Genomic DNA, 26,948 nt, shown 5'->3' with positions numbered 1-26,948 from the left:
TTCTCCCATGACTAGATTAAATAATTGTCGTTAATTATCTAGTGTGTTTAAATGGCATGCATTAAATGGATTTATCTGTTTATTTGGTGTTTATTTTTTTAAGTGGGTTATTTGTCTTATCTGCTTATGTGATAATTATGCAAAACTCATATCAAATATTTAAGCGATCATTACAACAAGTGCGTTGTATATGGTCTCCATCGATTGGTTTGCAAATTTTATGAAGCCAGTTTCTAATATTATCGTCACCCATGCTGTAGAAACAATAATCCTAAGAAATAGCAAGTTCATTAGGGCAGACTTATCAAATATAAATAGTATGAACTACAAAGTAGTTTCTAATATTATCGCCACTCATGGTGTGGGACAATAATCCTAAGAAATTATAAGTTTCAGAAGTTCAAACATAATTTATGAGATAGCTTGATTTTGTTAACAGCACATGAGCATTGTTATGGGAGTGTGTTATAGAAACAAAATTCTGTAATGCTAAATCTGATGGTCGTGCTTAGGCAACATTTGGCGGTCATGCCATACTGTGGTCTCTGGACTATTCGTCGGTGTTGTGACCAGTAAAAATGTTAAAATTTTAATGCATATTGACCTCTGTTTGAGGGTACAAAATTTTAATTTTACAGTTCCAAGATACATATTTGTTTTGTGGCTATTTGCAATTATGTATTGAGCATAGTATGTGATAATAAGTTTATTTGCCAAATTCTCATGATGTCATTCAATATTTGTCTGAGATCCTTAAAGAAAGTAAACTCGAATGCCAAAATTAAGTAGATCGGAAATGAAAATGGATAAGATTTTCAACGCTAAAAACTTGGAGTTTATACTCAATGATTCATGTCTTCCATTTCCTAGACATAATTCCACGAAGAATGTTCGAGAATGCATTATGCATGTACTTGACAAGCTCTTTGAGGAATAAGGTCAAGCTATTTTCTTTTAAGTAGTGAGACAAGTCTTAGTTGGTGACGATGAAAGATGGATATCAATAGAATTTGTCAAGATGATTTGATTGGAATAACCTAGAGGGACAGAATGTTTTGAGGAATCTTTTGATCACTCAAATAGTTTTCTGACTCAAGTCATCGCCTGAAGTAATAAGAAATGACTACAAGAAGGTCTAACTGAAAAGTAGAAAACCTTCAGAATATTAGTCGTTATATTACTGTTAGAGGAAAGCAACATGATAGATGACGAATTCATAAAGGCTGCATTTTTTTCCTAAGCCCTAGTTCATTTGAACAAAAGACTAGATATGGAATTCGGGAAGCCTGAATTGTCATCAATGTTTGTTTAAAAGCGAAGTGAAGATGCTTTGTAAGTTGGATTGACCTCTTTTAAAGAAGGACAATGACTTACATGGCAATGCAACTTCTAAGTAAGAGATCTTGATCCAGTTAGACTTTTGTTGCAGTTGGAGCTATTAATGCTCAACTATTGTTTTATGATTGATGTCTAAGACAATATAAATGCAACAAGATTGAGTATTAAACAATGAATGATAAAGTATTTATGGCTCTTAGTCTTAAGGCCAAGAAAATACTTAGCTATTGTTCAAACTGATCTAGACTATCAAGATTTTAACAATTTATTTGTTAAATAGCTTGAAAGTCGAGAATGTTTGTTTGATGCACTATGATCTAGAATCATTAGATTCAGAATACTTATAGAAGTGCGACATATAAAGACTAGCAAGTCTTAATGGTTTACATCATAAGAAGACGGGCAAAGTGTTATGATCAGTAGTGGGAGTCTAATCTCCATTGACGAATCCAAGCATTCTTCTAAAGAATACGATAGTTATGTAAGAAGGAATCGAAGTCTTTCTAAGACAAGTTTGATTAAGTGATGAGTCGTACTCATCAAAATCTTATCATTGATGGGATAAGCGTTAGATACAACGAGTTACACCTTAAAGAAACTACCAACATCAGTACCTTCTACAAAACACGAGTTGTGGACTAGAGCGACTCTAGTCTAGCACATCTCAAGGTGTAATGTTGTTCCAACACATGTTGGAAATGTATCCAAATAATTGGAGTTGAGTACTGAGTTATGTTTTAAGGTTGTCCCAAATAATGTAAGGTTATAAGTTCTGTAATCTTCAAAGATAGAATTCTTGTATGAAGATCAAGAGATGAACTACATGCCTAACAACGTGATAACTCTCAAGATAAAGAGAGAGATATCGAATTTTCCACATTACCAAGGAGTCATACCATTAGAAACTTTTGCACTAATAAAATCAAATTCAGTACCTAAGATTGTAAGAACCATGTCGTAGTGGGAGCGTTCCTTGGAACATAACAAGTTCATGGGTCTAAGAGTGTCGCAAGACTCAGTCTTAGATTAACTTCAACATAATCCATTTAACTACAATGTAGCATTGGTTCATTTGGATATCCATCCTTAAAAAGGTGATAGATTCCAAACTACAATCTAAGATAGACAACATGTTTTACAAGACTTGCAATACTACCTACAGGTTGTGTCAGTGGGAGCTAGTATCTCAAATGGTTAGACAATGACAATGGGTTATGCCCAAAGAGAAACATCATCTTCTCGTCTGTCGTAGTGCCAGGATTGATTCGATCCTACTGTCTATCAGAACTTACATAAATTAGAATGTATGTATTATGATTGTCAAGGCAGCTTTCTATTAATAGAAGTCTTGAGGAAATCATCTACATGGAACATCCTAATGGCTATGTAATAGAGGCCAAGAAACACTTGATTAGAAGCTTATGAAGACATTTGTGGTCTTAGGCATGCATCTAAATCAGAGTATATGTGTTTTATCAAAATTGTCAAATGTTTTGAAATTGACTTGTGCCCTTAACAGTGCTGTAAGCACAAGAAAGTTGAAAGTGCATTAAATATGGTATTATTGGTATTCTACGATGATGAAATCTACAAAAGTTGCAAACAACTAAGATTGACATCTGGCTTGGGAAACTGGTTGTCTACCCAGTTTAAGATAAAGGATTTAAGAGAAACTAATTACATTCTAAGCATCTAAGTCTTTAAGATTGCTAGAAAGAATGTTAAGATTCTCTTAGAAACCCTATATCTATACATTGCTTGGAACATTTTAGCATTAAAATTTCCCTGCAAAGGTTTTTACCTTTCAAGATGGAATTGTCTTGTCTCTAGTCAAGTGTCGTTTGGCGCTTAGTGAGAACAAGAATTATTAGACTAGCTTTAGAGATAGATGTCTCATGTCTGCTATGATGTGTACTAAGTTTGATATTAGTTGTGCTTTTGCATAGCAAGTATATATCATATTAACCATGGCAAAGGACTTTGATTGAGGTAAATAATATATCATAGTGCTTGAGAAAGACTAATCACTATATTCTAGTTTACCAGTCATTCATGTAATGTCCTTGGGGTTACAATGACTTAGTTTTATGACTAATCAGTGATCGAGTAAGGCATCCTCTAAGTATGTGTTAGGAGTATCTTCCTAATAGCTTTAATCATAAGTTTGAGTATGCCTATGAGTATTCCTTTGGTTATGATTACTCTAGTGAAGGCTAACTCAAGGGACATACGAGCTAATAAAGCAAGCAATCACATAGAGAGATGAAATTAATTAAAGATCAAGTACGCAGCAAGACATTATGGTGGAAAAGATATGATCAGAGAACAACCAAGCAGATTTTTCACAGAAAATGCCTTGTGGCAACATGTTTCAAACATGACGTGAAATGAATGGTGGTTCGGTATATCTAGCTCTAAGACCTGTTTTGTGTATAAGTGGGAAAGTTTTTGGAGGTGAGTATACTCGAAAGCATGTTTTGAGTATAAGTGGGAGATTGTTAGGTTTGGTATACTGAAAAGCATGTTTCGAGCAAGTTCGCTCGAATAGAATCTTGCTTGTGTACGAAAAACTCTACAATCCACTTTTAATTTGATTCAGTATTATTCGAGCAGTTTGCACGAATAGAATCAGTATATTATTACATTGTGTTTGCTTGTGCATTTATAAGATGTTGTTTAAACATTTGAATTTATAAGAAGCAAACAAAGTCTAAGTCTTTTGCTTAGTAGACTGGTTGTGGGCGTCGTTCACTTTAAGGTAACACAGTCGGTTCTATGCAATGCTTTGTAAAAGAAAAAGAAGAATTTCACAACCCAGATAGGCTTAGACTACCTATCGTGAAAGGTTGCAATGTCAGTCCGATTATTTCTAAACCTTTCTGAAATAAGATGACGTTGGTGTGGTATAGCGCTGAATGGATTTAACAGCAAGACGTGTCTTTATGCTATCTACTGAAAAACTAGGTCTTGATAAATAAATATTTCTTAATCTACATACGTTAGCATTGAGCATACGGTATTGATTATGCACTACTTTGACTTATCAAATGGTGTGGGTTTTTCGCAACCCAATAATCCTGATATATTGGGTAATGGTGATTAATATCTAGCGGTGCTAGAATTGCTATTATGTTGAATCGTGCGCGAGGTGAGTCTCGTTTGATAATGTTCTCAAGAGGAGCTCGAACAAGGTTTTATTATTCGAAAACTGGCAAGTTGGAATTTAATCATTCCATGAATAATAAATAATTGTTTCTTGCTAAGTCCACTCTTGGAATTGATAAGATGTTAATTAATTAAGTTCATAGCAGACTTCAATTAATTAATGGACATTTGTATCTTAAGCGCGGGAAATAAACATTTAAATAAAATGGAAGTCCATAGATCTCTGTCTATACACAAAAGGAACTTAATATAAATAGGAGAATAAATGAGAGAGAAAAGATACTCTATTTTACACAAAATTTTCGTCCCCCTCTCCTACACTGTGAGGGGCGATTTTTCTCCTTCATCTCTCCTCCGTGAGATCGATTTTTCTGTCCTATTTATTCAAGTCCTAGTATCCCGGTGAGATCAGCCCACGATATCATATCGGAATACAGTTCGGGAACCAGCCAGAAGATCCGTGGTCTAGTACTCGACGCCTCACGTGAAAAAGTCGCGAGCAATCGTCGATTCTTTGGAGAATCATCAAGGTATTATTCCTACTCCGTAGAAAAACATGTTTTAGGTTTCAATTATACTTAAAACATGTTTAATTCAAGTTATGAGCATGATACACCCCTATGTTTACTTCTTAAACATAAGGGTGGGTGCCATTTTTTTCACTAATGCAAGTTTAAAGCGCAAAATATAGCCACTTGGTTTAAGGACAGTCAGGTCGGAAAATGCTCTAACATAGTGTTGGCTGAGTGATAAGACATGTTTAGTGCTTTGATTAGAGGTCGAATTTCTTTGTTGGAAGTACAGAAAATCTCTTAAATACAGAATGTGTTCCGTATATTTGTCTACTTGGAGAAAAACTTCAGTCTCCCGCTCTTTGTCGCGTACACCCAAGCCTTTACTGGAGTTAGAACGTGGCGGCAAACGGATCTAACGTTGGTGAAGACATACAAGTGGTAATATACACTATTGTAATAGTAACATTGAGGCTATTGAATGCATCTTTTTTTTATAGGAATAACATATTTTTTGAAGTTGTTGTGAACAAGATTTCTTCAGCTCAATTGGTGTCAGACACATTCGATTAAGAGTTTTCCCCATGTAAGAGATACAGTCTTCATTTCAACTGAGAATTCCCAACCAAAAGACACTATCCCTAATGAAGAAGTAAGTTGATCTTTCGAAGACGTGTTAGACCATCTTCAATGGTACACTAAAACCTACAATGAGATATGTAATTAGCTTCAATAGTATTCCAAAACCAATCATATTTTTTGTTTTTGGAAAAAGAATATCTATCTTTATGTTTACACTAAACTCAAAACTCATTTTAATGTAAAAGCATAATATAGAGAATATTTTTTTAAGTTTGAGTTTAGTGTAAATGATTGGATTAAAATCATATAACATTTACACTAAAATAAGTTTGAGTTTGACGAGTCATTCATAGACAAGAAGCACGTCAGATTCAAGTCAAGACCGAAAAATCCAGAATGGAAATTCGAAAAGTTCATGACATTTGCGATTATTTTTTTTATGTACTACTATATGAAAAGAGGCCTAAGGCATAACTCAGTGATTTTAGCGGCTAGTTGCCCTTTTTTATACCACAAAATTTAATTTCTATTAATTTATGTCTAACTTATTTTACTCTTTTTTTTTAATTATTTATTTTTTTCTTATTTAATTTTTTTATCACTTTTAACTCATTGAATATTTTTTTTAATTCAAAAGAAGCATCTCAATTATAATGAAAAAGGTGAATATAATTTTTCTTTTATATTTTAAGATTTTACTATTACAATTTAAAATATCCAATAAATAATTACGTAATGGCTCTATTTTGTAGGCATTTACTAGTAGTTTTATTCATAAACATATTGTTCTTAGGTCTCTATTTTCGGTATTCATCCTCTATTTTCCACTATATTCGGTATTTAGCCTCTATATTCCTCTTGACCACATGGCATAGGAAAATGATACACGTAATTATATTTTACCAGAAAGTTGGCTACCTGTTTTTAGTAGACACTAAATACAATGGCCCTAAAATTTATAATAATACTATTAAATTTATAGCATTTCTCTAGAGTAAGACAGCCACCTTCATATTTCATAATAAAGGAGGCTGAAATCACTGGACTGCAATGCAATTAAATTAGACATCTTTTAATAAATGACACTTACAATTTACCATTCATTCACTTAAATTATTTAGGTATCTCATTCATTTTTTATTTCTTTTATTTGTTATATATTCTAATAAAATATAATTAATCCTAAATTATACCTTATTGAAAAATGAAAAATACATCATTGAAATTCTAAATTTACCCATCATTAGAGCTGAAAAATATATAATGAAAATTTAAAATACGAAATTCATTCAAAATTGAATATAGTCAAATTCAAATATAATGAGAATTTTTCTTTAATATTCTAATTAAATTCATACAACAACAAAAAGTTAAATAATAATACATTTCATAAAAGAGAAGGACAAAAAACACAAAAAGAACTAAATAAGCGAAATTGTTATGAACTCAACGTATATATCAGGGCGGATCTATTCATACCTTAGGAGGGGCATTTGCCCCACCTCATGTTTTCTCCTCTATATAGATATTGCCTATCATATAATTTATTTCTTTTTAATTTTTCAGTAAATGCCCCTCCTCAAGTTTTTAAATTTTCTTCATAGATAAATTTGTCCTCGTCCCTACAAATTCCTGGCTCCCCCTGGTGTGTATATATATATATATATATAGTAACAACCCTTTGCATTTCGTTTAATTGAATGGTATTTGACCCTTAAACGCTCACACAACGCATTCCTTACGTGTTATGTCCGGTGCATTGTCAAAGTTTAATTTGTTTGACTCTTGTTTTTACTATTTGGATTGAACACATTGTAAATAACAGTATTTATGACTATGCATTGGAGTGACACAAAATCACTCCAATTTAACTCCATTTTTAACATAATATCTTTATTTTTTTTTATTCACATGCACAACTCTCAAGTCTCAACCTATAATAAAATTATTTGGTATGATTATTCATTACCACAGTTGTAGGAGAAGGTCCAACACATCACTGACGGCGTGACCATTAGTGAAATTACCCAATTCCCTCAAAAGAAAATATTGAATGCCCCTAAAAACAATAAAATACTTAAATGTATTAAGAAATATCCTACCAAAATCACCTATAAATAAACTTAGTCATGTCTTCTTCCATGCAACACATCTCTTCTCAAAATTACAGAGAAAATAATGAGTATTCAAGCAAACATGTCGTTCGCCACCTCCCTCCACCGATCAACCACCCCCGGAGTTGGCCTTCCGCTAACACCATGTATCTCTCCCTCTCCCTCTCTTTCCTTTTCCCCAAAATATGGCAGTTTTAACAACACAAGTTTGAGACTCAAACCAGAGGCTGGGAGCAAAAGTTATGGTATTTCACACTTAAATACAACAATATTTTTTATTCTTCTTGGATGACTATATCTTTCACTTGTACTTATACGAAACATAATACATGTAGAGGGGATTCGCAGAAGTCATCAGTTAGCAGCAGCATCAACAATTTTGGAGGGACAAACTCCCATTACTCCGGTAGTTTTTTAACTTATTTTAGTGATGTACAGTGCTTTTTATATCACCTTATATTTGGAAAATACATATTTTATTACCTTTTATTTTGTTTGCAATCCTAAGTTTTGTTTTCTCACCATTCTACCGCTCCAAATTACACCGCACATACAAAATGTTTTATCAATGTTTTAAATTAGTACAAAAGTTTTAAGTTTACAATACAAAAGGTTTCATTAGTGTTTTAAATTAATACATTCTGTTAAGTTTATTTAACACCGTTTATTATTTTAACCTTTTTCATGTGATATCAGTAGAATAATAGAAAGAAGAAACGTCACTTACCAATACTTTTCAACAATTAATCCCCAAAAAATATGGAAAACTTCTCTATCTCAATAATAGGTGTACTTACTTACTTTGATTTTTGTCTAAATATTTTTGTGAGCTTTGAAAAAAAGGATCGAGAACCTCTCTATTGAGCTTGGGATTTTTTGTCCAAAAATTCTATGTTTTACACTTGTACTGGTCTTTTACTCTTTTGCATGTATTTTCCATCAAATTATTTTAGCTCTTGGATGGAAATTTAGGAAGATGAACTGTCGTTTGGTATTTTTTTAGTTCTTGGATTGAAATTTAGGAAGACGAACCTCACGTTACACTTCTTTTTTTTGCTGTTTGTTTTTAAAGAAGGTGCTTCAACTTCAAAGTACTAATTTTTAAACGGTGTTTTGCTATAATATTTAATCTCTGTGTCATTTGGGGAATTTTTAAACAAAGAATTTTTGCTATACAATGGAAATTTTCTAAACAGTGTCTTTGCTAAAGCAAAACTAATTAAATGGTGTTTTTAAATTGTTTGTTTTTGAAAAGAAGGGCATCAAACTTAGTTTTTAAATGAAAAAACTAACCCCAATAGAAATATTTTTAAACGGTGTTAAAGAAACTGTATTAATTTAAAACACTAATGATACTTTTTGTATGATTCATATAAATTTAAAACTTTTTGTATCAATCTAAAATATTGTTGAAACATTTTGTATGTGTAGTGTAATTTTTCCACGTAATTAACCATATTCGAATAGTTATTATTTTAGTAATTATGTGTTTTTAGTTATAAAACACACACCCACACTCTGGGCTCATTCGGATAACTTGAACCCCTGGTTGTGGGAAAATATCTTATAAATTCAATTATATTTCGTAGTAATTCAGAATTACATAGGTAAGAATCTTTAGTTACTCTCAAACTCTATTTGTTATCTTAGTACCTCAATCTGATAAGACTCAGTCCAACACTTTCATTAGACGATATTGATTTTTACAAATTACCACAAGCATTTTCCAACATCTTGTAGTAATCCTCCTCGTATGAATTAGGATAAGATTCGATTCTCAATTTGTGTTCGGTTCTGACACCAAATATATGTATCAAAAGGAGGTTGAATCGGAGAAGATACGGCTGATTGAAAGGATTCGTTCGATGCTACAAGACATGGACAACGATGGCCAGATAAGTGTGTCACCATACGACACAGCATGGGTGGCGCTCGTGGAAGACATTGATGGCAGCGGGGGGCCACAGTTTCCGACGAGCCTAGAGTGGATTTCTAACCACCAGTACGACGATGGATCGTGGGGGGATCGCAAATTTGTTCTCTATGACCGGATACTCAATACGTTAGCATGTGTTGTCGCACTCACGAATTGGAAAATGCATCCTAACAAATGCGAAAAAGGTTTACTTCAATGCCTTTTCATTGTTTTTTTTTTAAAGTAATATGATTTAATTAATCAAACCATCTGAGATATAACTTTGATATCATCTATGTCAGGGTTGAGGTTTATACATGAGAATATTGAGAAACTCGCGGATGAAGACGAGGAGCTCATGCCCGTAGGATTCGAAATCGCACTGCCATCACTCATTGATTTAGCTAAAAGACTGAGTATAGAAATCCCAGAAAATTCTGCAAGCATAAAAAGAATTTATGAATTGAGAGATTCAAAACTTAAAAAAATACCAATGGATTTAGTGCACAAACGGCCCACATCACTACTCTTCAGCTTGGAAGGCATGGAAGGCCTTAACTGGGACAAACTAATGAATTTTCTAGCCGAGGGTTCGTTTCTTTCATCGCCATCGTCCACTGCCTACGCTCTCCAACACACCAGGAATGAGTTATGCCTAGAGTATATACTCAAGGCTGTCAAGAGATTCAATGGTGGAGGTACAAATATGCTTCTCAGTTTCTTTTCTTTTTTTTTCGCAATGAGAAAAACCTACTTACAAATAATGCATTTTAGTTCCAAACGCATACCCGGTCGACATGTTTGAGCATCTGTGGTCCGCGGATCGCTTGCGGAGATTAGGAATTTCTCGGTATTTTCAAGCTGAAATTGAAGAAAACATGGCCTATGCTTACAGGTATTAGTTAGAACAAATTAATGAATATATAGGCCGGATGATTGTTTTCAAATATGATTTGATTGATAGTTTTTGGTATCCACATTTCTATATCTAGTTACTATTTGGTATAAATGGATACAGATACTGGACAAATAAAGGAATTACCTGGGCAAGAAATATGGTTGTCCAAGATAGTGATGACAGCTCAATGGGATTCAGGCTGTTAAGGTTGTACGGATACGATATTCCTATAGGTACGCAAAATGTTCTACCTCATATCTATATAAATGCTACTGCATCCGTCCCCTAAAAATATAAACTTTTGAAACGACATGAGTTTTAATGCAAAAAATGGTAAAGTAAGAGAGATAAAAAAGAAAAGTTTGTAAGTGGAAAATGGATCACATCTCGTTAGAGAGAAAGAAATTTCCTAAAATAGAAAATTTATATTTTTAGGGAACAGATAAAAAAAAGTTCATATTTTTAGGGGACAGAGGGGGTATTACCATAAAATACACAAGGGTTGTTCGATTTGCAAGATTGTATCTCGGGATTAAATATGTAGTGTGCTTGGTTCATGAGATTGAATCCCACAACTCAATCCTAGATGGATAATCATGGGATAATTCAACTAAAATAATCTCACAATTTAATCCTAGATTGTATCTTAGTACTATTTTATCTAGGAAACCGGTCACCACCACAGATTCGTAGTTTTAGAAGGCGAGCACGCCAACTCGAACGACAAATTTCTAGTACAAAATATACCGACAGTTTTATTTTGGTCACAACACTCACTCTCTCCCTCTGATTGAAATAGATGTATTCAAACATTTCGAGAAAGGTGGACAATTCTGCAGCATACCAGGACAGATGACACACGCTATTACAGGAATGTACAACTTGTTTAGAGCTTCTGAACTTATGTTCCCTCAAGAACACATACTTGCTGATGCCAGAAAATACACAGGTAACTTCTTGCATCAAAGAAGAATTACTAACACAGTTGTAGACAAGTGGATCATTACCAAAGACCTTCACGGCGAGGTACGTCAACAAATACTCCACATTCTATCTCAATTAAAGTTGGTTTGCATAAGAACATATCTATTTCTAATCAGGTGGCATATGCATTGGATGTGCCATTCTACGCCAGTCTGCCACGACTGGAAGCACGATTCTTCATAGAGCAATATGGGGGTGATGAAGATGTTTGGATTGGGAAAACATTGTACAGGTAATTGATTTATTCTCTTTCGTTTCATTTTGCTATCCTAGTAAAATGTGTATCAACCTTATTCAGGCTTGGTTGAAGATACTACCTCTGTCCCACTAAAAGTGACACGATTTTTTTTAGGCTGTGCCAATGCATGGGATACTAACCATCTTGTTATTCATTCACAGGATGTTTAAAGTTAACTCCGACACATACCTTGAGCTGGCAAAATTAGATTACAAACATTGCCAGTCAGTGCATCAGTTAGAGTGGAATAGCATGCAAAGGTAAGAAAACATTTTGGGCTAATCAAAATGTAACGAATTCATAAATCGTTTTTTTATGTGGTTGGTTGTAGATGGTATAGAGATTGCAATCTAGGAGAATTTGGGTTGAGCGAAAGAAGCCTTCTCCTAGCTTACTACATAGCTGCCTCAACTATATTTGAGCCGGAAAAATCAAGTGAGCGGCTGGCTTGGGCTATAACAACAAATTTAGTTGAAACAATCGCGTCCCAGAAACTCTCTGATGAACAAAAGAGAGAGTTTGTTGATGAATTTGTAAACGGAAGCATCGTCAATAACCAAAATGGAGGAAGGTGGGAACATATCTCTCAACTTATTTCTTATAAATGTATAAGTAAACTTTCAAGAACGCTTTCTAATGAAAGAAAATGCCCATACCTGCATATGTATATCAATTACCAGACATAAAGCGGGAAACAGATTAGTTGAAGTTTTGATCAACAATGTAACACTGGTGGCAGAAGGCAGAGGCACATATCAGCAGTTGTCTAATGCGGTAACTCTAGAACTCTCATACTAATTCAAGATTACGTTCTATATAAACCTAAGATTACAACTCAGAAGACTCGAACACCCTGCATGATATATTCAGTGGAAAAAATGGCTAAAGACATGGGAAGAAGGAGGTGACCTGGGGGAAGCAGAAGCACGGCTTCTCCTGCACACGATACATTTGAGCTCCGGATTGGATGAATCATCATTTTCCCATCCAAAATATCAGCAGCTCTTGGAGGCAACCAGCAAAGTCTGCCACCAACTTCGCGTATTCCAGAGTGTAAAGGTTAGGGGAAAAGTTACCTTCTAAACTTGAAAATTTTCGAGTTTTCCCTCTGAGCAATTATACTAAGATAATACATCCATATCCAAGCAGGTGTATGATGCCCAAGAGTCAACAAGCCAACTGGTAACTGGGACAACTTTCCAAATAGAAGCAGGCATGCAAGAACTAGTGAAATTAGTTTTCACAAAAACCTTGGAAGATTTGCCTTCTGCTACCAAGCAAAGCTTTTTTAGTGTTGCTAGAACTTTCTATTACACTGCCTATTGTCATGCAGACACTATAGACTCCCACATAAACAAAGTATTGTTTGAAAAAATTGTCTAGATTTCCAGGAGAGAGATCCGAATAAATCATGTGTATGATAAGCAAAAAAAACATTTCAATAACAGACTATTCAGTAATTTGGAGTTTCTCTATGAATGCTGTCACCTACCCCATTCCGTACTTCAAATTTTCTATCTACTTTTCCTATTGCATTAAGATTTGGATATATTAAGTCAGCCATATTCATGATATTTGAACACTTTACACTTAACATAAATACACATGTATCTAAGTCGTGAAGCAGTACAAGGAATATAAAAAACTAGTAGAACTGAAGATATGAAACAAGTTTGATGTTATACCTTTTAATTATGTTAGAAAATATGGGATATGCAGCAATGAAGAATTCATGATATGAAACAAAAGATGTGTATATAGATGTAAAACTCATTCTCTAACATCAAAATTTCAAATCACTGGTTTGATAAAAGAGGTCAAGTTTCTAAAAATAAAAAGTTTAGGTTTATCCAAATCATTCAAATGGCTGGTGCTTTATGCATGCCTGATCAACGAATGTTCCACATAATTAGTCACAGCTAATCATATTCTAGTTCATCTGGAGTGATCGGGCGTTTGAGCGGAATAATAGACTTCTTTTCCACGTCTCTTGATAAAGCCTTCCTCATATCTTAAAAGAAAAAACAAAAATCAGAAACACAAATCAAAAGAGGAAGTAATGAAAGGCCAAACACAAATACCCTTATTAGAGTCATAAATTGCAGCATACCTAAACCATCTTCTTCTCCAGAGTAATACCGAAGTACACGTCTATAAACAACGTAGTCAAGCTGAAGGAAAAAAAACAACGAAAATGAGTATCACAGCTTATGTGAATGCATATAAAGATTATCTACATGCTTCAACAGATATTAATTATTAGACCAACCGATAATGAAGGGAAAAAACCAAATAGAGAAAAAGTTACTCTGACATACACATACCTTCTCATACATCTTGATGGCAGGTGTATTTGAAGCTCTCACAAAAAGATCCACAAAATAAGCTTTGTCACTTCAAACATGAAGCTTACTTTAGCATATAGTAACTGAAAATCTTACAAAATCAAAATATAATGTTTGCTAGCTTGCAGAAGAGTTTTTTCACCAACTTCATTTGCGGTGGCCAGATTCATAATTAAGTATTCACACTGAGAGACATATAGAAGTAATAAAGTTTGAAATAATGCACATGTACACCTCAATTGTAAACAGAGAGATAAGATCCATTTGATCAACTGAACTCTAGTACAAACAAAGACATTCATATGGTTTGAAACTACTGCACTAATAATTAGAAACCTTACAAAGCACATTTCATAATATTAATGCTTCAGTTTCATAACAGTATTATAATACACTTTAGACCCTGAAAAAAGAAGAAATGAAAGAAAACATATAAATAAGTGAGAAAATGCTTTGAAATTTAATCTAGGACCTAAATAAAGGTTTCCAACATAAATAAGTAAATTTTACATTCAAAATGAAAACAAGATTTAAAGCAAAGTCTGGAAAAAGAGCTCAATGTAAAAACAGCGTTGGATATACTCTAGACAGCTAGACCAAAGTTTGACAAACATAACCAGAACCATCAAAAAAGAGAAGAGACAAAAGGGTGTAGGACATTAAGACATTAAAACTGGTACATTCTCTATAAAAGAGAACATCTTTGATAGTTGCAATCAAACCCATTTTTTTGCCTTGGCTTTCCAAATCCATAAGATCTTCTAACTTTCTAGGAAAGATTGAGCTTTTACTAAGAAGTTAAGCTATGTATATTTTGACAGCTTATAAAATATCTTTCGCTGGAGTTTTATTGATTCAGTTTGGACTTTGGAAATGGTCATTTAAGCTTGAGAAAATATCTTAGTACCTCGATATCCTATAAAAACTAACAAGTCCTTAAAGAATTTCTTATAGCCTTAGAAATGTTTAGATACGACTCTTAGGTTACAAAATTGTCAGCAGTAGTATCTTAAAAATTTTATAAACACTTTGCACTTGAACAACTTATAAGATGATAGCTGGTGTATTATAAACCCCTACTACGGTTAATAGAGCTAATAAGGGAGTGTTGCATTCTCACATTTTGTCGCTGATGTCCTCGAGTAGGTTCATGAGTTTCTTTGCCAATTGTTGCCTCCGGTATTCAGGATCTACAGTTACTGCAGTGACATGACCATGCCATGACTCTCCTTGCCCCTCAACCTTTCCCATAACTGCATGATCCAACATTGCACTCACACCTCAAAAGAAAAAATAAAAAAATAGTACTAAAAAAATTGAAGCAAACCTAAAACACTTGATGATAAGAGCATAAAGAGTCCACCCTCACAATCTGTTGGCATTGCCAACAGACATTTCCACTACTTTGCTAGATTTTGATGTATAGATATCTATGTGCCCTCATACTAATTCCTCCGTCCGTAAAAAGTATGAACCATTTCCTTTTAATCCGTATGGGAAAAGTATGAACTTTCTAATTTTGAAAACTCTTTTCTCAATGAGGTGGGACTCATTCTCCATTAAGAATACTTTAATTACTTTTTCTTTCTATCTCTCTCTTACTTTACCAATTATGCATTAAAACCCGTGTTGAATCAAATGTTCATACTTTTTAGGGACGGATGGAGTAATATCCTATTGCTTCGGGAATTGACAAGCGTGAATTCCAAAATCAGCACAAACCAAAAAATTACTAATGCTCTACAGATTGGAACTTACTGTAGCCCATAACACGGTTTCCAGGAGCGTCGGCAACGTGGAAATAATCTGGCCACCGCGCCAAGTAGGTCATGTAGAACGACATGTTGAACTGAAAAATTCAATTCAATTCAATTGACGACAGTGATTAGGGGCGGAATTATGTCAACGCTTGCAGCAGATGCCTAAGAAATTGGATTGAATTAAGAGAGGATAGAGAGAAGTAACTGTTTCAGTGAGATGGTCGAGGTTCACAGATGCGAAGCGGAGGAGATCGTTGCAGCAAAACCGCCGGATCGTCGTCATTATCTGCCGATACACGATATCGATTGGATTTGGATTTTCTGAACAGAATAACAGAGACTAGGGCACAAGTGCAATCGAACGGTAAGAGAAAATAAAGAGGCAAATATGAAACGTATGTTATGTGTTTTAATATTACTCCTTAAGTTTATTTTTAACATATTAAAAAATATTATGAATTTTATAAAATTAAAGAATTTTAATGTATTAAAGATAAACTAAACTTATAAAATTGAACAACGTATGTCTAACGAGTTAGAGCATCCGCAGCGGTGGCGACTTGCATCCGCAGCGGTGGCGAAAGTCGCCACCGACGTCCGCGCCGTTGGCAAGGCGAAGGACCGCCGCCGCTGCAGCCGCGCCGCTAGCACGGACGTGCTCGATCCCATTCGTCAACGGCATAGCCGTTGAGTTTAAAATTTTTTATTTTTTTTTAAAAAATCGGTTTTTTAATTAAAAAACCGATAAAAAATAAAAAATAAAAAATAAAAAATTTCACTTCCCCAAAAAAATATATCCGTTTATAACCGTTTTTTACACCTTTTTAATTTTTTTTTAATTTTTTTTACCCCAAAAATACACACTTTCATCTATAAATACCCCCAATTTCACTCCCAAAAATTCACACTTTCACTACACAATTCTCATCATCATTCTCTCATCTCCATTCTCATCTTCAATCTCTCATATCCATTTTCATCTTCATCTCACACCCTACAACACCACTATGTCCGGTCACGACGACAACCCAAGCGGCTCCCACGGTTGGAACCCCGAATGGTTCGGTTCGCAACTGTTTCCTAGTCCGGATACGGAATATTCGGCCCCTCCTCAAACCCAAGATTCGGGCGTTCCGGGTGGTTACCGGCCATACCCGGTCGACGACCAAGGAGGCTCCGATGGGCGATACGGGTGGACTCCGGAGCCTAGGCCTCCCGTCCCTTCCCAAACGCAGACTCCTCCATCTCGCGCCGGTGTCCGCACACCGTACTCACCGGCGGAGATGGATAGATTGTTCAAGTCGTACTTGGAAATCCGGCGATCACTTTTGGTGGCGCGTCTCTCGGCGGTACAATGCAAACCGGCCGCCGGGAACGATCGAGCGCAACGAGAGTATGGTGCGCAACTGCATCGGCCGAGCCAACGACGAAATTGGCAAGTTCAACGGCTATTTCCTCCAGGAGTCGCGGAATGCCGGGAGCGGGCGGAGCGAGGTCGACATCATCACTGCCGCGCTGAGCACCTACCAATCCATGAACGGTAAGTCGTTCAAGTACCTTAATGTTTGGCAGGAAACGAGGACGCACCCGAAGTATCTGGGAGGCGTAACATCCTCCTCTAGCGGCTCCTCCAAACGCTCACGGTCGGCATCCCTATCCGACGCCGGCGAAGAAGTGGCTAGCCAACTCGCCGAAGCTAACTTGGGTAGCCCCGACGCCGGACCAAGCGGTTCCCGACGCCGACCGCAAGGAAGGAAGAAGGCGGCGGCCGAACGCCGTCGCGCCGCGACTCCATCTGCCCCCGCTCCCGAACCCGCACCCTATGTTCCACCTCCACCCCCGAACAACTCGTTGTGGACCCTTTTGGCCCAACTCAATATGGCCGATAGGTCAACTATGACCCCCACGCAACTTCAAACGCACGAGTCCATGATATTGGGTCTCCAAAAACAATTGGGGTTGGTGCCGCCGGATGCGTAGTCTTCCTCGGGTAATATTAGCCAATAATTATGTAATTTTTAATTTTTAGGAGTTTAATTATGTAATTTTTTATTTTTAGTATTTTAATTATGTAATTTTTAATTTTTAGGATTTTAATTATGTCTTTTTATTTTATTTGTAATTTGTAATTTTTATTGTGGTTTTTTTAATGAATTTTAGTATTATGAAAATGTTTTTGTGTAATTGAATTTTATATTAATTGTGCTCGTCCTTGCGGAAGAGCACAGTTGTGGGTGTTGTGCTCTTGCCAGAGAGCAGGCATGAATAGTACCGCCCGGGCCCACAACTGTGCCGCTGGCAAGAGCACGGTTGTGGGTGCTCTTATGTAACACAGTTCACATTACGTAGATATCATATTTTTTAGAGCATCTACTGAGGTAGACACTTCCAATAGCCCTGCCACTAATTTTATCCACAGCCACTTCTTATTTGTCCGCGCCCATAAAAATAAGTATCTGCAGCAATAATGGACACTTTTTTTTAACTACTTTTCATTTTATTTTATTTTTTATATTTTAATTCAATTCTAATTAAAATTATCGGAATGTATATAATTAAAAAAATATTGGAACCAAATATTCGTCAAAGTCGTGTGATTCGTCGTTTCCACCGTGTATTTTAAAAAGTGAAAATTTTGAGAGTAGGTGAATGGATGGAGTGTGAAGTGTGTGTGAAGATGTGTGTGGAGGAGTGATATTTATAATAAAATTTTCGAAAATAATTATAAAAAAAAAGTGTCCGGCCTTTGCCAGCGCGCCTATCGGCGCGGCGAAGCACGCCCGGTGCGTCCTCGGCGCCTTCTTGCCGATGGGCCTTCCGCCCCAAAGAATGCGTCCGCCTCGGAGCGAACACTTCCCACGCTATCGGCCGGCACGACGACGGCGGTTCGGGGGCGGCCAGCAAGGCGCCCCTGCTCTTATGATTTAAAATCTCATTTAGTAAATTTAAATTTCATTAATATTTTTAATAACCTAGATATAAAAGTAGCAGTGATATTCTAGTATTAATTTTTTGTATCTATTTTCATTTATATATTTTTATAAAAGTTACAAATCAAAATAAAATTTTAAAATCATATACGAGTAGAATATTATAAAAAGAAACCAATTTTTACTTTTTGGTTTTGCATTTTTTTTTCAAATCAAAATATTAGTAGCACATCAGTAAAACTCTCGTCGCTGCCCTGCTCCCTCAAGCACTTCTCGTACTCTGCCAAGAACAAATTGACATGTTTCTTCACCTGATCCCAGTGCTTGCGGAGCTGCTACCTATGACGCTTATAGGCGGCCACCGGCTTGGCCTCGTTGTAGCGATCAGCGATGCGCTCCCAGTACGCGATTTGCTTTTGGTTGTTGGCAAACACCGGGTCCTCCGAAATATCAATCCAACACCTAACCAAGACGATGGTTTCATTCGGGTTGTAGTTCGTCCTCCCTAGGGCGAACTCTTCATTCTTCTCCGGAGGCGGCAACTTCTGGGCTCTTTGCCTGTTCCGCTTCTTCTTGGTGGCGGAGCCAGCGGCGGCGGCGGCGCGGCGAAGTGGGGCGCGGGCGCGGGTGGGAGACGGCTCCATGTCTGACAGCCCGTACGAATTCGTACTGAAATCGGGATCGTACTGGGTGTTAGAGCCAAAGGGCCGGTATTCATCAGGGTCTGTCCCTGGCCACCGTGCACCACCACTGAACGTCGGACTATTCGGACTTGGGCAATCACCGGGATTCATTTTTTTAGTGTATGGAAGAGTGAGAATGGAAGAGTGGAGTGAATGGAAGAGTGAAGTTGGGGTGTATATATAATAAATTTTGAAGAATTAAAAAAATAAAAAATAAAAAAAGGAAAATGCGTTGCATCGTCCGCATGACCCGCAGTCGGGCGGACGATACCATGGACGATGCGTGGTCGAAGCCCTATCGTCTGAGGATGAAGCATAGGGCGCGGACGTGGACGTGGACGTGCCATCGTACGTAGGGGTGGCAAATCGTGCGTGTCGGGTCGTTATCGTGTCGACACGATAACGACACGAACACGATAACAACAAACACGAACACGACACGTTAAGAAAACCTCAAACACGAACACGACACGAAACCCTCAGACACGAACACGACACGAACACGACACGAACCCGTTAACGACACGAACCAATTCGGGTCAACACGACACGATAACAACACGTACACGAGATGACACGATAACGACTCGATAACAACACGACCTGATAACGGTTAAACCTATTAAAAATGAAAATAATAAGAATTAATAATATTAAAATATTATTTGTTAACGGATAACACGAACACTACACGAACACGTATTGTTAACGGATAACACGAACACGACACGAACACGACACGAAATTTTCGTGTCCTTAACGGGTCGACCCGATAAGGACACGAACCCAATAAGCTCTGACCCAAACCCATTATTTTCGTGCCGGTTCGTGTCATGTTATCGTGTCGTGTCAAAAATTGCCAGCCCTAATCGTACGTATAGCTAGTGCGCCCCAATGTGAATGCCCTAAAATACAATACGCTTATTATCCTACTACAAGTTATTCATATCGAAATCCGAATTTAGACCGTTACTTATTAACGAAAATACCCTTCTTCAACAAAGCCACTACCGAAACCAGAAGAAAACCCTAGCCCCAGATCCCCAATCTTAAGTTCGCTTACGCACTCTTGAATCGAACCAATCTTCCCGATAATCGAATCGAGACTATGGACATTCTTAAGCAGGAATTGCTGAAGAAACGGCAGAGTCTGGAGCAGGACGTCGGCGGAAAGAAGTTTTTCAAGCGTTCCGAAATCGAGCAGAAACGACTCCAGCGGCTGCGCGAGGAGGAGAAGCAGGAATCCGAAGCCAAAGCCCTCCTCAAGAAGCAGCTACAGCAAGATCACCAGAGTAAGGATACGAAATCTTCCTCATCAGACCCAAATTCGAACACCGACACCTCCAAATCCAAGCCCGAATCCTCTTCGTCCAAATCCCTAGTCGAGGAGCAGAACATCGACAATCTCAATCTACCGAAGCAAGAGGTGATCCGCCGCCTCCGGTTTCTCAAACAGCCGGTGACGCTCTTCGGCGAAGACGACGAGGCGAGGCTCGACCGCCTCAAGTACGTGCTGAAGGCCGGGCTATTCGAGGTAGACGACGATATGACGGAAGGGCAGACGAATGACTTCCTGCGGGATATTGTGGAGCTGAAGAAGCGGCAGAAGTCGGGGATTGTGAGCGACAGGAAGAGGAAGTCGAGGGAGGATCGAGGCGAGGATGAGGATGGTGGGGATGGGGATAAGGATCTCAGTGGCGACGGGGCATCTTCCGGGGTTGATCACGACAAGGATATTAAGAGAATGAAGGCGAATTTTGAGGAGTTGTGCGATGAAGATAAGATTCTAGTTTTTTTCAAGAAGTTGTTGAATGAGTGGAATCAGGAGCTTGATGAGATGAGTGAGACGGAAAAGAGGACTGCTAAAGGGAAGTCGATGGTGGCAACGTTTAAGCAATGTGCTCGGTATTTGAGTCCATTGTTCAAATTCTGCAGAAAGAAGGTGATATTTTCTTTCACTCTTCTGATTTTACATTCATCTTTAAACGATGTCTCTGTTTATATACAATTGAATTTATGGTTTTTTTGGAGTGTTGAGTGAATGATTAATCTAGAGCAATTGGTGTTGGATTTAGCCTCAGTTGTGATGCATCAAAGGTTTCTAACGAAGGAATATGGTCAATATTTGCTAGCTATTTTCAACCTTGTTAGATAAATTTATTGCTACAACCACCAAACCAGTTTCACAATTCGTAGAAAAGTGTGAGCCGGCCGGGAAAGTTGCAGTGGTAGCGCATAACAGGTGTAGGAATGTAGGTACAAGCAAAAAGACTTAGTATACCTTTTAAAATATTTATATTGTCTACCTCTGAATGTAGTGCAAACAATGTAGGCATGATAACTTTTTACTATCTCTAAACTTTGTAAATTACTGTCATTATCATGTGCCATGGTGATGAATTTAGGCAAAGTTGATTAGGATAGGATAGATAACACTTGCTATCTTTTCATGCATTTGAGTTTGTATTGATGCTTGGGCTAGATTGTTTCAGTTTATCTATTGGGAGGACATCAATGTCGGTTGGAGTTTTGTTTATGAGGAATTCAGTTTAGGATGTGATAACACTTGATCTATGTTTTCAGTCATGTAGGTGACTAAAGCAAAACCCAGTGTCAAATTTCCATTCATGTGCAACTAACTTGTAACAGCTTTCACTAGCAGCTATACATGGATAAAGCATCTTTTCTCTTGCTTAGAGATGTTAGGTAGTTGAGGTGTGTTTGAGGGATTCTGGCAAACAATATTTTATGAAATTCTGACCAATGTGGCCGAAAGAAGAGCCTGAGTTTTTTCTGAGTCTGTTTCAGTAATGCATACAGTTGTGCTTGTATAACCAATGACAAATTTGACTCTAAAAAAAGTAATCACAATATTTTGATGCATTACAATTTAAGTGTAATGAGAACATATTGTTTCTTCATTCTGATGCATTATAATTTTAGTGATATGTGATTTATCACTGAACTGTAAAGGTAAGGATAAAAATTATTGATGAGAGGTTGAAAAATAGTGAGCAAATATTTGTTCTTTGTTCCTACAAGTGATTTATTTTCAAGGCGCAGGCAAACTTAGGACTCAATGACTTATGTTTTCCTTTGTTCGTTTCTAGGTTCTTCCTGATGATATCCGGCAGGCATTGATGATTGTTGTCAAGTGCTGTATGAAACGGGACTACCTAGCTGCCATGGATCACTACATTAAAATGGCCATCGGGAATGCTCCCTGGCCCATTGGAGTTACTATGGTTGGTATCCACGAACGTTCTGCACGTGAGAAGATTTACACAAACAGTGTGGCACACATCATGAACGATGAGACTACCCGTAAGTATTTACAATCCATCAAAAGGCTGATGACTTTCGCCCAACGACGCTATCCAACAATGCCTTCCAAAGCTGTCGAGTTCAACAGCCTGGCCAACGGTAGTGATCTGCAGTCGCTGCTAGCTGAGGAGATGATGTCTGAAGGGAAACAAGCTGAAGAGAGGCTTCTACTAACGGCTGCCCCCAAGGATGACTAAGTTTAGCATGTTTGGAAATGTAAAGACAGGATCTCTGTCAAAGGAAGAGGTCTCGGATTCTATTCCCCGTGTTACTGTCTCCCTCGGTATGTCTAATTTAGAAAAAGAATTTAACTGACAATGACCATTTTATCCTCCACATTTCACATGGTTTTGCTGCTCTAGAGTTTTGGCAATTGAGATAGCCTTCAGCTAATTGGCCAAATTCAATTACTACTAAGCAAGAACACGCCCTAATAATAGTATAATACACAGTATATTTCGAGAAAATATCATCACTAGTTACTAGAGAGAACATATTAACAATACTTGTGAAAAGTACTAGAGATTTTCCTCCCGACAAAAAAAGGTTTGTTCCGCCTTCAGCTTCGTCGTCCTGTTTTCATCCCATACGTATCTTCCTGGCCACTTGTTACCTTGTTCCGTCGCTCTGTGATCATAGCCGAATATGCCTGAGTAAAGAATGAAGAGAACTTCCTTTAGAGGATGTGGTTATCAGTTAGAGGAGGCGCACAAGAATTGAAGTATACTTGTAGTCATGAAAACTAACAGCATTAACTTTGAAGTGAAGAGATATATATGAGTGTGGTATCCATACCTTTGGATAAGAGTAGAGAAATATGTACCACCACAAACAAATCAGGGTTGCTGCGATTGAAGTAACCACGATCGAGTTCAAAATTAGCCAGCTGGCTGTAACTATTCCAGTTCCGGTCAGCAGAATTGTCCATGGCTGGCACCTGAAAGTGGCCAAACATTACGAATGTAAATAACAATACAACTTAGGTTGGAATGTTACCTAAGAAGTGGCTGAAAATTGGGGCATAGACTGATATTTTCCCAAATAAGAACATCAACATATTTCACAACCAATGGTTCTTCATCATCAGACCTAATATATAGATGAACTTGAAAATATAGATGCCAGCTTAGAGGATGAGGACAAGGCGATCATTCTTCCGAAGCGCTATAACCAACTCAAAAATGGCGTGCATCAACGCAGAGAAAAAGACTATCACATTAGATGAAGTCCAAACTGCATTGAGAACTGAAGAAGTTCAAAAATGCAGTCTTGGGTATAAGGATCCATCTAGAGAAATATTCATTTTATATTTAAGATTATTCTAAAGAGCTCTACTTCATATAGCTTAATTAGTGGTAAATACACATTCAGTTAAAGTGCTAAAGCTATTTGCTATGTATGCTACAAGACTCTCTTAACATGAATATCAAACACAAAATTTTGAAATAAAATTGCAATTTTCAAATTCAAACTACCAAATACCAGTTGCATAATAAGCTAACGGAATGGAAATAAAAATTATTGCCAAAAAATAACAGGTAGAAGGGAATGAAAAGGCTGATTTATTTTTATATATTATGAGAGAAAAGGGGAAATAGGTTTTACCAAGAAGGTTTGGTGTCCCAAACGGATTCATACTCGAGGGAGAGATAATTGAGATAGCCATCCATGTCCTGTACGACGCCGTTTTCGTCGAAGAATGAGGGTTCTTGAACTGGGTCCACTCCATCGCCAAACTCGCTCCTCCTAATGGTTGTTTGGCTTCTGCTCTTGTGGGAATTCTTGAAAAGCCAAGAGAGCTTTGAGCTGGAAATTGCAGGAATTTGTGGGGGATAGACATAAAATGAAGAAGATAAGTTGAGAATAGTTGGAGAGTGGCTCTGGAGTACAGATATCATTTTAATTTGTGAACTGCAAGTTTGATGGAGATTGTGCATTTTTTATGTAGAAATATAGGGGAAACGCCAATAAAACTATGAATTATAGACTAAACTAGTTTCATTTTGTTATCTTGGTTGACTATATATTCAAGTCACATTTCGATGATACTAGTAGACGTCATATTACATTACCTCATTTAACAAAATTTAGTTGATTATTTTTTTTATCATTATTTCGTAATTATCAAGGATATTTATCGGTGAACCCAGTGACTAATTTCCGTGCTGATTTGTAGATACTTCAATGAGTAGGACAACTGACCCTAGTATTTAAAGTTGTTTCATACAGGTAGGGATCGATCTCTTGATCAGTTAATTATATTATTCAATTCACATTTCTATAAATATCTTGAAATTTGTATCATACGAAAAATAAGAACAACTTTTATTATAGAGTAAAGGCTAAAAGTGGTCATGAACATATGTCAATTTTACGATTTTTGTCATAGACATTACCTTTTGAATTATTGAGTCTCACACATTTCAACTCGGACCGGAATCGGTCCATTTTGTTTGGCACAATTTAAAATTGACGGTCAACGGATTTAAACCCAATTTTGACCAACTTAAACTGTTATTTGTGGTTACTAACTCCCTAATTATAACCTTAATTATTTTAATATTTTCACATGTCGAAACTTCACCAAACCGTGAACAAACACGCAACACCAACAACCAACTCAAATAAGACTCAAGACACGACTGATAGACGGTGGAAACCGTCGGAAAGGAGTAAAGAAGATGACGGAAAATAAGGTTTCCGCTAGACAGAACAGAAACCGGCCAAAACTCGACGCAAACTGAAAAACCAAACGGTAAAAACGAAACTATGACAAAGATGAACAGATTGAGCAGTCCTAGGGCTGGGGAAAAATATCGAAAAAATGATATATCGCTCGTATCGTATTGAAAAATATCGAAAAATTATCGGATTTTCAATATATCGTAATTTTCGATACGAAACGATACCGTATCGTAAGTTTTCGATACGATAACGATATGAATTTCCTTATATCGCGATATATCGTTTTATATCGAATATACGATATATATCGATATTTTCGATATATCATTTTATATCGCATATACGATATATATCGATATTTTCGATATATCGTTTTATATCGAATATTCGAATATATCGAAACATATTTGAAATTATAATTTTCGATATACAGGTATTTGATACGATATCGATATTGATATTATCCATATCGAAAGTTCGATATATCGAAACTTTCGATACGATAACGATATGAAATTCTTTCATATCGATATTTTCGATACGATATACGATACAACGTTTTCGATACGATATCTCGTATCAACCCACCCCTAAGCAGTCCAACATCTCGAATGGTTTGATAGGTTGCATCTTCTTGTCGCTCCAGAAGATGAGAGAAAACTCAAATTTTGGCCTTGAAAACCAAATTTTTCTGTAAAAAAATTCATAAAATTGAGTTCACACTCACTGCCTCCTCATCGACGACTTAAATGAGCCTTGAGTAAGTGAGGAGCCATGGATCTAGCGCTGACCATCACGAGAATCTCGACGTCCTCTCTCGATAGATATGACGAGGGGCTGGCCGGTGAGGGAGTTGAAGAGGACGAAAATTGCGTAGACTCCGGGCAAGTTTTGGGCGGAGTTGTTGGGTTGTGAGTGACGAGCTTGGTGCCTATGTAAGGGAGGAGAGGCGAGTTGGACCAGACGGGAATGAGGAGGAAGGAAGAATTGGGGGTGATTTGGTGGCGTGGCTGAGAGCAGCGGGAGGGTGGATTTAAGGTGCACAACATTTGCTTCTTCCGTTTGAGATCAATGAGAATGAGAGATGAGAGTGTTGAGAGAGACAGTAAAAAAATAATTTATCCTTAATAATAAGAAAATAATTAAATATTTTAATTTAAGCCTATAATACAGTCAAAATTCATAATCCACTAGTTGACCGTCAATTTTAAACGGTACCGTCCAAAATGGACTGATTCCGGTCCGTGTTGAAATGTGTGGGACTCAATAATTCAAAAGATAATGTCTATGGCCAAAATCATAAAATGATCATATGTTCAGGACCACTTTTGGTTTACTCTATATTATAACATTGCATTCAAATGTTAGCAGTTCTCAAGGAGATTAGCCTGAAACACAAACTAAATCATTAGTAATTTCAAGACACAAGAAATATAAACGATATAGGAACTCGAACAAAGCTGTGAATTCAATAT

General features: G+C 36.9%; 4 protein-coding genes across 4 annotated transcripts; 2 read left to right on the top strand and 2 right to left on the bottom strand.

The window, feature by feature from the left end:
* The first annotated feature begins 7,760 nt into the window (after positions 1 to 7,760).
* On the top strand, positions 7,761 to 13,221 carry LOC121742662 ((-)-kolavenyl diphosphate synthase, chloroplastic-like). Its single transcript, XM_042135868.1, has 13 exons — positions 7,761 to 7,956; positions 8,047 to 8,117; positions 9,532 to 9,832; positions 9,929 to 10,324; positions 10,401 to 10,521; positions 10,645 to 10,757; positions 11,324 to 11,550; positions 11,625 to 11,740; positions 11,908 to 12,006; positions 12,078 to 12,317; positions 12,427 to 12,520; positions 12,617 to 12,805; positions 12,896 to 13,221. The coding sequence occupies exons 1-13, from the start codon at positions 7,776 to 7,778 to the stop codon at positions 13,127 to 13,129; spliced, it is 2,382 nt and encodes a 793-aa protein (XP_041991802.1). The 5' UTR covers positions 7,761 to 7,775; the 3' UTR covers positions 13,130 to 13,221.
* A 263-nt stretch (positions 13,222 to 13,484) lies between these two features.
* LOC121742663 (N-terminal acetyltransferase B complex catalytic subunit NAA20) lies at positions 13,485 to 16,238 on the bottom strand. Its single transcript, XM_042135869.1, has 6 exons — positions 16,057 to 16,238; positions 15,850 to 15,940; positions 15,212 to 15,344; positions 14,071 to 14,140; positions 13,857 to 13,917; positions 13,485 to 13,757 (listed from the first exon to the last, which is right to left on the bottom strand). Exons 1-6 carry the CDS (start codon positions 16,132 to 16,134, stop codon positions 13,666 to 13,668), a joined length of 525 nt encoding a protein of 174 aa, XP_041991803.1. The 5' UTR covers positions 16,135 to 16,238; the 3' UTR covers positions 13,485 to 13,665.
* Positions 16,239 to 20,421: 4,183 nt separating this feature from the next.
* LOC121810272 (pre-mRNA-splicing factor 18-like) lies at positions 20,422 to 23,124 on the top strand. Its single transcript, XM_042211049.1, has 2 exons — positions 20,422 to 21,406; positions 22,575 to 23,124. The coding sequence occupies exons 1-2, from the start codon at positions 20,573 to 20,575 to the stop codon at positions 22,983 to 22,985; spliced, it is 1,245 nt and encodes a 414-aa protein (XP_042066983.1). The 5' UTR covers positions 20,422 to 20,572; the 3' UTR covers positions 22,986 to 23,124.
* Positions 23,125 to 23,181: 57 nt separating this feature from the next.
* On the bottom strand, positions 23,182 to 24,735 carry LOC121810273. Its single transcript, XM_042211050.1, has 3 exons — positions 24,394 to 24,735; positions 23,584 to 23,725; positions 23,182 to 23,437 (listed from the first exon to the last, which is right to left on the bottom strand). The coding sequence occupies exons 1-3, from the start codon at positions 24,723 to 24,725 to the stop codon at positions 23,348 to 23,350; spliced, it is 564 nt and encodes a 187-aa protein (XP_042066984.1). The 5' UTR covers positions 24,726 to 24,735; the 3' UTR covers positions 23,182 to 23,347.
* Between the last annotated feature and the right edge of the window lie 2,213 nt (positions 24,736 to 26,948).

The sequence above is a fragment of the Salvia splendens genome, chromosome 7, assembly GCF_004379255.2.
Source record: "Salvia splendens isolate huo1 chromosome 7, SspV2, whole genome shotgun sequence".
Lineage (NCBI taxonomy): Eukaryota > Viridiplantae > Streptophyta > Magnoliopsida > Lamiales > Lamiaceae > Salvia > Salvia splendens.
Note: the sequence above shows the minus strand (reverse complement) of the source record. Positions and strands in the feature narration are given on the sequence as shown.